Source organism: Dermacentor variabilis, chromosome 9 (genome assembly GCF_050947875.1).
Source record: "Dermacentor variabilis isolate Ectoservices chromosome 9, ASM5094787v1, whole genome shotgun sequence".
In the NCBI taxonomy this organism is placed as follows: Eukaryota; Metazoa; Arthropoda; class Arachnida; order Ixodida; family Ixodidae; genus Dermacentor; species Dermacentor variabilis.
Window position 1 is genome coordinate 117073389 of NC_134576.1, and position 11822 is coordinate 117085210.

At 46.2% G+C, this 11822-nt stretch overlaps 1 protein-coding gene across 1 annotated transcript; it reads right to left on the reverse strand.

Moving 5' to 3' along the window:
* Positions 1–1522: 1522 nt before the first annotated feature.
* LOC142558156 (uncharacterized) lies at positions 1523–10043 on the reverse strand. Its single transcript, XM_075670317.1, has 6 exons — positions 9962–10043; positions 7368–7479; positions 6061–6242; positions 3898–3953; positions 3473–3562; positions 1523–1721 (listed from the first exon to the last, which is right to left on the reverse strand). The coding sequence occupies exons 2-6, from the start codon at positions 7476–7478 to the stop codon at positions 1549–1551; spliced, it is 612 nt and encodes a 203-aa protein (XP_075526432.1). The 5' UTR covers position 7479; positions 9962–10043; the 3' UTR covers positions 1523–1548.
* Between the last annotated feature and the right edge of the window lie 1779 nt (positions 10044–11822).

Sequence of the window (11822 nt, forward strand, 5' to 3'; positions counted from 1 at the left end):
GTGAGAGATGGCGGGATACTAACACGTTGAGCGTTCGTGTCTCCCGTCTTCTTTCACCGCCTCGTCTGGTTGTGGGCTTATAGTTTTTTTTTGTCGTGTCTTACCAACACGCCCAAACAGCCACATTATTCAGCTTTCTAAAGGTAGGGATTGATTGCGTTGTTCCTGTCTGATTTTCTCTGACATTCTAATGTACGTATATGTACACTCGCGTTAATAGATCGCAAAATAAACGGAACTATGTCAGATTCCCTCAGAAAATACATCTTAAAGGGCTAGCGTTCTTCGTGTACACTCACGCACTTTTCGGGGGCTATCTATGTACATCTGTATATATCTTATACTTGACTTGAGACGCAAGAAAAGAAACGAGGACACAAGAAGGCAAACCAGTCAGGACGTGCACTCGCCCTGTCTGGTTTTCCTTCTTGTGTCCTTGTTTTCTGCAATGAGCTCGTGTTAGGCCGATGCCTCCAGCCGACCTCTCTATAACCATGCCCGTTGCGAGGAATGCGTGCGGTTCTCTGGTCTGGAAGGCCGGCGCATACTCATGTGAGACGCTGGGCGCAGTGTGCCTTAAGAACGAATTGAATTGTGAGGTTTCACGCGCCAAAACCCCGATCTGATTATGAGGCATGCCTTAGGGGGGGGGGGGGGGCTATGGAACTTTCGACCACCTGGGGTTCTTTAAGGTGCACCTAAATCTAAGTTCACGGATGTTTTCGCATTCCGCCCACATCGAAATGCAGCCGCCGTGGCCGGGATTCGATCCCGTGACCTCGTGCTTAGCGGCCCAACACCATAACCCCTAAGCAACTACGGCGGCTAGTGTGCCTTAAGAATAGCGGTGGGTCTGCTGACCCCAAATCGCCGCATGGGCAACTGAAAACGATTTGCTCCGCTCGCAGTAGGCTGTGTTTTACGCCACTGCTGTTGGTACTCGAGGTTGTCGCTCTGGTTGCCCATATTAGGGGCAGCTGAACGGCTTCCTTGCAAGAGCTGTACGCCCTAAACCGTGGTAACTGCTCGTGGCTCGCATGAACCACGTCATCCTGTCCAGACATCCGAACTCGTCACCAGGCGTGGACGTTCCGCTGAACCCCTATACAGAGATGGCCGGGAATAGCAGACGTTCAGCGAAATAGGCTTTCTCTTTCTTACAATGCATTTTTCTTTCTATGCTGATCAGGCCTAAAATCCGCTTTATGCAGCTGAATATTGGTTAAAGTGGCTACACCACTGAAGAAAGTTAATCGGGGCAAGCTGGACGAAGTGGAACATGGAATATGTGGAAGCGAATTGCAATGCATGAAGTGAAAGTAAATGCCGCGCTTCTTACGGACGCTTCTTTCGTGCGCAGCTGCGCATGGTTTTACCACAGATGCCGTGCGAAGCTCCATAACGCACGATGCTGTGGGATTCATTGTTTCGCCGCTACGTAAAAAACAAAACAAAAGAACTACAGATCTTCCTTTTTTTTTTAGTTCGCGCAGCGCATTTGCGAGTCTAAGAATGTCCGTGAATGCTTCAGAATTTATTAGGTGGTATTCAAAAGTAGTCGAGCTTGGTCTCCTCTTCCAACTTCTCAACAAGTGGATGGCAGTAGAGACGGTCGTACTTGGATATGACGTTTCCGCCGGTGTGTTCCTCTAGCTTCTCCAAGCACTGCTCGTAATCGGTGTCCGTGGCACTAACACTGCTGAAGAGGTGGTACTTTGAACCTGGAAAAAGAAAATTCAAACAAAAGATCTTGGGCTACATCAAGCGTGTGACGCTACGTTGTCCACAGGAATTACATGGGGAATCGGAGATATAAGGGCGTATAAAAAAAAAGTACGTTGCTGGTGATCAGACCCTTCGCGCAAAAAGTGAGGCGAAGTGAGGAAGGAGTGAAGAATGGAGCGGCGAAGCGTCGGTGCTCCATGCGTTGCACCACTCGTGATGATGATGATGATGATGATGATGATGATGATGATGATGATGATTTATTGGCAGCCCCTTTGAAACGGGGTGGTGGCAAATAGTGACCTAGTCTGCTTGAGCTAATAAGGCAATCTATACTTGCTCATCAATCCAGCCTTTTGCCTACATGTTCGTAAACTTTTGTCTCGCTGGTTGAATACCTTAGCGTTCCATTAGGACGTGCGGAGTTGTAAGCGGATTTTTGCTGCAGCAGGGACGTACGTCACGCTTCTGCGAATATTTGCTCCGGTATGGTTTTAACCTTACGCAACCAGCTTGGTACTCAAATAGCAAGGCACGGCATTTTGATCTTCCTAGAAATTTTGCTTTCTAATTTATGTTTTCTTTTGCCATTTTTGTAAATCTCGATCGTTTTTCTTTCCTTCCGTCCTTAGAACCCAACTTACTGCTTCTGCTTATCTTTTAATTTCTGTTTCGTTTGTATCTCTCTCAAATTTAAAGGTTATGCGTATATGATGGCTATACCGAGGCTATCTGCTTTTTGTTCATATATCGTCGTTTGGTCTAGTCATTTGTAAGCCACCCGCCGTGGTTGCTCAGTGGCTATGGTGTTGGGCTGCTGAGAACGAGGTCACGGGATCGAATCCCGGCCACGGCGGCCGCATTTCGATGGGGGCGAAATGCGAAAACACCCGTGTGCTTAGATTTAGGTGCACGTTAAAGAACCCTAGGTGGTCAAAATTTCCGGAGTCCTCCACTACGGCGTGCCTCATAATCAGAAAGTGGTTTTGGCACGTAAAACCCCAAATATTATTATTATTATTTGTAAGCCGTTTCTGAGACTAAGGCGTAGTGGAGAAAGGACTGCCCGTTTCGTCATTGCCACGTTACCTGTCCATGACACTTATTCTCTTTAAGATGCTAGAAGGTTTCGCTCCTCAAACAGATCCAGCACTGTGAAACCGTTGGAACCATTATATCCATCTAGATCATCCATGTGCCAATGCATATCTCCTACTAATGTCACCTGGGCTGGTTTTCTAAATAAAATAACATATTTTCTTATACATCAAATTACTTCTCTAGTTCGATTCCTGATATCATTCACTACCTGCCCATAAGTAATTTATTTCAAGCCGCATCTTTTTTTTTTCTTCGCATGTGCAGCTAATTCATAAATGCACTTTACATGCCTATTTTACCTTTTAACACTTCAAACAACACCTGATGAGACTGCATAAGACTCTGATTTCTCTAGACCCAGTCAACCATGGTGACGACGACGACTCCACGTAGAATGTGTTCCATTTCGAAGACATGCAGGAGTGATATGAGATTCATGTGGTACCCCCCCCCCCCCCCCCTCTCTCTCTCTCTTGAAGAAGAAGATTTAATTTTCTCGTTGCTGCCGACGAGCCTATTAGAAGGTGTGCATACAATGACGAATCCTACGCCGTGCTTGTCCTGCCTTCACCTGAAGATGTCTTAGACAGCGAGAGAAAGAAAAAGAGTGAGGGAGAGGCGTGTGGGAATTATTGAGGGCACTCACCTGAATTACCTTGTGGCAATTGCTCAAGAACAAAACAGCTGTCTGCGTAATGGAAACGCACACCAAGCTGCAAGCTTTCGCTGACATTTTCTAATGTCGAAAGCGTAGAAAAGAAAAAAAAAGAGGACAACTTAGGAGAGCTTAGTGATTGCACTAGAACGAAACTCACTCACTGCGACAAGAAGAGACTCGCACACACGATGACAACATTGCCAAAACATTACGAAAACATTACGAAATCATTACGAAAACATTACGAAAGCATTACGAAAACATTGCACCGCGCACAAAGTAGTGCTCGTACACCACATTACTCCTTGTCGTGGCTCCGAAATAGAGGCAAAACCGCCGGAAATCACAGAGATTGTGTGGGTTTCCACACCTTGCACAAATAAATTTCACGCAGAGAACGTTTCAATACTCACCGCTCTTCCACGTAGCGTAAATCTTGCCTTGAGCAGTTACGCTCACTTCTCCGTCTCTGAAACCAGGAGAGACTTGTGAAAGGAAACTGATCATCGAGGAAGCTCGCGGGCGTTTATCTTGATTACCGAAGACAGGACCGCATGTAATCTGCACTGACTCGTTGCAGCCCCAATTCGTTGCCTTCATCACTTTGAGTAAGGGAAGTCACTTGCTTAGTTTTTTTTTGTTTTCAAGTCGGTATGCTATATTGGCTAGCAGGCCCTCTGATACAGCACACATCAATGTTAGGTCACGAAAGGGGCCGAACGTGTTTGTTCACACGTCACAATTTGACGGCTATAATGTGATCAACGGTTTTGCACAAGGTGTTTGGAATAGAAACAACGGTCTTGCGGCATCGAGCCGAGCATTCTAACCAGTAAGCTACGGTCGTACTGCCCAAGTGCCCTGGGCGCTGCTAATATCGGGCATCACATTACAGTTCTGATGTACGAACTCGGTGCCTGTAATATTGAGGAACCTGCGGCAGCTTTCTTCTCTCCCACCGGCTGTCACAGTACGCAGCACCTCTCGTCTCCGAGATTTCGACCAATTCCAAAAATTTCACTTGTGCTAAACTGATTATTAGTGAGCAGTACAAACTAGTTCATCGATTTCGACAAAGCTGAAAGGCTGGTAAATTATCCTTTCTCTTTGATTTCCAGCCTTTAACAGCGACAAGCAGACGACAGGTGCCCCAGTGGTTAGAGGTTATGACGCAAGTCCGGGCAGGACGGCGCCTCCGAGATTTTCGGTGCGGTGCCCTGGTCTCGGAGGTCTTGCCAACGAGCCAGGCTGGTTTAGGATTTGAAAGGTCAGATGCAACAAAATTCCGCTTTGACGAAATTGGTTGTGATTGAGCAGTATATACTCATGTACTGTTCATGCAATCTTGGCAAAGCTGGAGAGATGGTAATTGGGCAAGTTAAATATTACAGGCTTCCAAATAGCATATAAGCAGACGACGCGCTCGCGTGGCGGTTAGCTGATGTGATGCGTGGCCGAGCCCATCGACTCCGAGATGTTCAGCGCTACACGAGCGTCGCCTCATCTTGGAGGCCATGCCGACGATCCGCGCTGGTTCTGAACGTTCTGGTTCGTGCGCGATTTCCGGTTATCCATTTAATCACTGCGCTTCTCTTTTTCTGTTTCCATACGAAAAAACGTAATTTATTGCGTGCTTTCTTTTGACGCATCAACTTTCATTTCAATCATAAAGTTACGAGCCGAGACCGCTCTATACCTACGCAACTTGAAAGTAGGCCTATTACGCGATCTGAAAATTTCTTCCAGTTGGCCTTTAATTCATATGCGCCTAAACATCGGCAAATTAGAAACTGCAGAACATTTTCTTAGTTCTTTTCGGAGAGTTCTGAAAAGCGGGTGAACACTTTTTGACAAAAGTTCCCTGTTAAAAAATCTCATCGATAATCCCCATATGAAGGATACGGGCTGCTATATAAGGACCCACACGTTCCCAATGCCAAACGGTAATGGTGCGTATGTCTGTTATGGTGCTTATTTTATTTACGATAGGGTTTTGTGCGAGACATTGAGTTTTTAGCCGTCCTGTAGCGAGGATGTGCGCTAGCCAAGTGAACGCACTCTTGAGTGTGACAACGCTTGAAACGTCTTGCACGAATTTCGATGTCACATTCCTCACAATGTGTGACTGTTTCCATCATGGCAAGGGGTACACCTGCACGGACGTGCGGCATGAGAGAGAGAGAGAGAAAAAAAAAACAAGGATAGGAACAGCATCCGGTTTGCTAACCTACACTGGGGGTGGGGGAAAGGGGAAAGAAAGAGGAAGAAAGGGAGAGAGTAAGCACTGAGTACAAGGAAGAACAGCATCCGGTTTGCTAACCTAAACTGGGGGTGGGGGAAAGGGGAAAGAAAGAGGAAGAAAGGGAGAGAGTAAGCACTGAGTACGTGTGGGAGGGACACTATACACAAGGACACCATAAACGGTCTCTTAAGTCGGCGCACTTCAAGTACTGCACTGGTGCACGAAACGCTTTTCTGTATAACTCATAGGGCCTTGTCAAACATAGTCATACATTGATGAAAAATGCCCACTGGGAAACTATGCTCCCGTTGACGAAAATTTGCCCTCAACTCACCGTGGCTCACCGTCGTTGTCCATGTACTTGGCCTTGTAGGAGGCGTGATAGCTCTCTTCAGTCGTGGAATCGGTAGTTATTAGTTTTTGTGTACGCCCATTTTTTTTAACAGTCAAGCAGCGCAGATCCAGCTGCTGGTCGGAAGTGGCATCCAAGACGAAAAACTTGAACGTGTCCAATATCTGGAAGTGGAGTTGAAAGCATCGCAGATTCCCCGTGAGCATCGCTTTCAGTTCGTGTAAGGACATCTCATCGCAGATAACTGTTATGTTTTCGCACATACTCGGAGAGGTAAATTTTTTTAGGGAAGCAGGGAGACTTGGGGAAAAATCTGTAGGCGGAAATTTATATTATAGCGGGCTAGTAACAGAGCGAAAGCGAAGAGAGCTGTGGAGAAAAGAAAAACCCGGTAAAGTACTCAAGCTACACCTGAGCGGCTGTAATGCGATATAATTTTGACGACCTGTCATTCGAAGAAAACTGTGTACTATGTTTACACGAATCCTACGAGCCCTATATAGCGCTCTCCAGAACGAAGTCTGCTCGAAGTGTACGAGCCGCTTTTCCTGGTCTACCTAGGCACGCTACATCACACCTGTAACGCCTATGCTATCTAACGTGGAGTCACGGTGACTGCGCACGCTAGACAGCGTTCAGACACGAACACTGCGCATGCGCCTCGGTCCGAGGCGAAGAAATTACTCCTTTAGTCTTTTTAGTATTCACTATCAATCTATTTATTGGGACCGGTTGATTAAATTCGGTTCAACTAAATGCAATGCGTACAGCTGTGTTTATTTTATTTCTATGTAACATAGTGTAATGTTTGTGTACCGATGGCAAGCTATGCCGAAGTGCACCTAATGAGGCAGAGGCCCAATGTGAGATGTTGACGCAATGAGGACGAAGGCGACGTGCTTCCCTTCCTGATGAAAGGGAAGCGCATTCGAGGATGGCAGGAAATTAGGTGGGGTGATGAGGAAATTTGCAGATGCAAGTTGGAATTAGCCATAACAAGACGGAAGTAATTGGAGATCGCTGGAAGAGGCCTTCGTCCTTCCAATGGCCATTAAAATAGGCTGAAATGATGATGATGATGATTATTATTATGATGATGATGAAAGCTTCTATACCTGTTGCCTCGATAGTAGCGGGTATCCCTTCGAGCAATACGACAGGGAACTGTAACATTGCTTTCAGAATGCTTCAGAAGATGGTGCATTGTAGACTTCAACGCCTCAGGTCGTGCCAAAAGGGTTGCTCTCAAGACTTGAATAAAGTTGTACGTTGCTGGCACGCATACTCACGTCCAAATAACCGCAGCCTTCTGTAGAACAGTCTCCCGCTGCCGTGTACCCGTAGAGTACCGCTGTCACAGTGAGGACTAGCTCGAGGTGTGCACTTCGGTACATCTGCATCCTGCATGTGCAGCAATGATTACTTCGTGAGTCCTCTGTTCGTCTGTCTCTCTCTCTCTCTCTCTATATATATATATATATATGCCACATATGCTGGAACCGTGACCCCGCTGAATGAGATTGGCGCAATATACCGAACGAGCAACCATCCGAAGTTTTTTTTTGTATGATTGCAAGTTAAAAGGGAGTGGGAACTGGGAGGGGTCGCAAAGGCCTGTTTGGATGTTGAACACGCCGTGGCGGAACCTGGTGGCGGACCGACGAAGTTGCTGGGTAGTACCGTGACCTCCAAGATCTGCAACGTTTGTTTGCTGAAGATCTTGAAAACATACTTACCATTTCCTTGCAGCTTATAGGCCAGCTACCTCGGAATTTCTTCAGTTATGTGGGGCTATATTAGGTCCCAATAATTCTACACTTTCTTTCATTGGTTCGCACAAAGGTCACGCTCTTACTATCGCCAGGTTCACTAGTCAGTGGGATAGGTGGTACATGAAAGCAGAATAAGATAACCTTTATTTCCCCACAAAATAAACCCCTATGTACTAAAAGATCCCCGTAAATCACGTTCGCGATTCAGCGTCATCCCGGTAGTGTTCCAGGAATCCCAGCTGCCGCTAACTGGCCGACTGGCGCTCCAAAGCCGACCGACGAAGAAGTGGTCGTTAGAGGAAGCTTGAGCTAGGGAACTCCTACCTAAACCCATGCGAACGTAGAAATCGTTTTTCTCGGAAAGCGCTGCATCGATACCATGAAATGTGTTGCATTTAACATAACAAGTGAACAGGTAGTGACTACAGTGACCAGGTATTTTAGCTACGTCGTCAGTTGTAAAAAATAAATATTGTTAACAATTGCGAATCCGTCCCCTCCCCCCTTCCAAAAAAAAAAGAGAAAGAAAGAAACTCATGCGTACAACTCCGCAACTCAGCAATAAAACAGCGATATCACGCTTTTTGTGAACTGCACCTAATACTGCATCTGAAAGGTACCAAATTTATCCGCTGTACATGTTGCGCTTTAATATATACCTTTAACACGTGAGTAGCACTCTTGAAAAACTGGCGCAAACATTTTATAAAATTCAGCTAAGCTGTAAACTCATATATGCGAATTCTCCGCCTAGGATGTTCTAACGAATGCAGTTTACGCAACTGAGAAATCGCTTTTCCATCAATGTTACGGCTTTGGAAGGTTGGTCCTTTTTGAAGCTTTCTGATTTTTGACAGTTTTCGTGTAAACTTCATAGCCCGAAATCAGTATTCCGCTTCCTAGAGCCACTAGAATCTGACTTTTTTTTTGTCAAGTACACCAAAATTCATTACAATTTCTCAGAGGGTTGTATCATGAAAGCATTTCTGAGTTTTACGTGTATTTAAATACGTAGATTCGCGGTTGGCCCTGACCCAATATTATTTTTAAGCGCAGGCTGTAGGTTAGCGCCAATCCGGGTTCCCCTGCTCAAATACACACGAAAAGCACAAATTTTATCCTAGGACAGCCGAATAACTGAGTTCAGCGAAACTGAGTGCGTCTACAGAGGAAAGCTGAATTCATCATGCTGTGGGAAGCAATATTTTGGTTTGGGGCATCATAGTTCTTAAAAAGAATTGCTGAATATGGGTAACTTAAATAATTGAAACTCAATGAGTTACATTTTTATTTGTTTATTTATTTATTTAGTTTACCCTCAGGGTTTACTCATTGCACGCACGCATGCACAAACACACACATACAAAGCAAACAAAGAAAAAGAACAGATGTCATAGTTGTGACAATCTAACAAAGTATTGAACGAGAAGAAAGGGAAGCGAGGGGTTCGATTTTTATTCATCATATAAGAAGCCCACAAAGAAAGATATCAAGGACAATATAGGGGAAATTATCTGTACTTACTAATTAAATTCAAGAAATGATAAATCATAGGTAATGGAAGTGGATGAAAAAACAACTAGCCGGAGGTGGAATACGAACCCACGTCTTCGCATTGCGCGTGCGATACTCTTAGCATTTGAGATACCGCGGTGCCATTTTCTCATCCCCTCTCTGGGGTATTTAGCCAGGTAGCCAGTTTTGTTCACATTAAGAGAGGATAATAACGAAAAAAAGAGAGATAATAAAACGAGAAGCACGTCTCCTTTTACGAGCGCCTGTAGAAGAACATTTATATTTCAGCAGCGCCCAAAACTGTTACACGCTAAAACAAAAGAACGAGGAATGGAATTGTCTGACCCGCCGTGGTGGCGTTCGAGTTATGGCACTGCCCGAGGGCGTGGGATCGAATCCCGGCCGTGGCGGCCCCGTTTCGATGATGGTGAAATGCAAAAATGCCCGTATATGCGTTGCGTTGGGTGCAACTTCATGAAACCAAAGGAGTCCAAATTAATCCGGAGCCCCTTACTACGAAGTGCCTCAAATTCACATCGTGGTTTTGGCACGTGAAACCCAACAATACAATTTTTCGATAACGTCTGGGAACTTACGTTGGAGTGCCGGAGGACAGTGGTCTTCGAAAACGACGAAAAGAAAGTCGTGCTTCAGAAAGCAGTAAGGAGTAGATGTTCTGGCGGCTCAAGTGTATGGTGGGCCAGCGTTTGAGCGTCGCTATTTAAAGGCAGAGGGCTCGCATTGGCAGAGGACGCAGAAGCAGAAGGCTTGATTGCGTTTTCGTTTCGGCACAGGAGCATGGACGCAGTTTTTATATATTATTTTTATGACAGACGTATCTTCACAGAGCACCTACAACCCGGCGAATTCGCTGTGCGTGTGGAAAACAAGAACTTCGACATTTCCTTTTTATGTTTAGTCTTCGCTGGAGAATCTTCTTTTCTGCCGCTCTTTTTTACTTTTTACTTTTTTTGAGCGCAGCCTAATTGCGAACGTAGCGTCTGCAGTTCGGCTTTGCAACATTCGCGAGCGCAGGAATTGACGGTGGAAAAGCAGCTGCGGTCTGTATTTCTGTTTTTTTTTTCTTGTTGTTGCATAATCTGAATGCGAACGACTTATTTCCGGCTCACATACCCCGCCACTTGTAATACGATCCCTAGCCGCTTTGGCGCTGCGACGGCAGCTGAATGGGCTCGCGGAACACTTAACGTAAACGGAACAACCAGTTTTTGACGATGGTAAGTCAACTGAGATAACGGCAACTGCGATACCTGTGCCGAGTGCGGATGAATGAATGAATGAATTCTTTTTTATTAAGAAAAGGGAGGGCCGAAGGTCGCTGGTGGGGCAGGAGGGACATACGAAGAAATGGTTGACACACACTAAAACGCGTGAGCCAAGCCGCTAGCAACGCCAATGTGGGCTAACTTTTACTAGGTGATCGGGCTTTTCGAGAATGTCGTTCTGCAAAGCTTCAATATTGCAATGTAGAAAAATATTGCTGTCGTGTCGATAATGATTGAATGTGGGGCAGTGTAAACGAGATGCGGCAAGTTGGCTTCGCATACGGAGTGGCAGAAGGCGCATATTCGGCGGGCAGAGGCGTCAATGCCCTTCTTTCGGTCAGCCAAAGTCTGCCATTTGTGAATCATGACACGGATACTGGCTGTGTTGGCAAGTACTTTACGAATATTTCCTGGGATCGACTGAAGGAGAGGTCCTCAAACATGTGAGGAGTGAGATGTTCGAGTCTCTCGTTACTAGTGTACTTGAGGAAGCGGCGTATACGTGCCGTTTAGAAGTGAGAGTTCGGCGGTAACTCCGCATAGGGGTGGTCACCAAGATCGGGAGACCCGCGTAAGAGAGATTGGATACGATAAGGCAGAACTCCAGATTGTGAGGTGGCAAGTCTATGCGCCACCTCGTTAGCACCCCCTCGGGCCCACACATGTCCCGGCGTACAGGCGACACAAACGTCAATACCACTATTTTGCCTGTGCTGCAGGATCTGGCGGATGTGTAGATCACTGACATGTTCCACACTGTGGTCCTCAATGTCTTTTAATGCTTCGAATGAGTCGGTGTAGATTGTGGATGGCGCTGTATTGTGTTGTAAGGCGGTCCAGATGGCCAAAAGTGCTGTCTGTGAATGTGTGTCGCGTAGTTTAGTGCATAAATCTAGTGCCTGGCCTCACCGGTAGAGGGTTTGCACCAGGCCGGAGCCATGCGTTTGCCATTGAGTGCGGCGTCAGTATGTATTGCGTTGGCGTTGTACTGATTGTGTCCGTGAGAAAGGCGCTGTCTGGCCGTAGTGGCCCCTGTTGCGAGTGGTGTAGACATCTTGGAGAGGTGAAGGGTAGGAAAAGCAAGGGTGGCGTCTTCGCTTGCAGTGTTCCGGTGTTCTATGCGGACTCGTCGGGTGTCTCACAGCAGGGTGTCCTGGCCCTTGTGGTGAGA

Excerpts from the sequence above, each read along its gene's own strand:
- LOC142558156 (XM_075670317.1), bottom strand. The coding sequence starts at position 7,478 with ATGCAGATGTACCGAAGTGCACACCTCGAGCTAGTCCTCACTGTGACA. Across the intron at positions 3,954-6,060 it reads GACAACGACGGTGAGCCACG|AGACGGAGAAGTGAGCGTAA; the intron begins GTGAGTTGAGGG and ends TCCTGGTTTCAG. Across the intron at positions 1,722-3,472 it reads ATTGCCACAAGGTAATTCAG|GTTCAAAGTACCACCTCTTC; the intron begins GTGAGTGCCCTC and ends TTCTTTTTCCAG.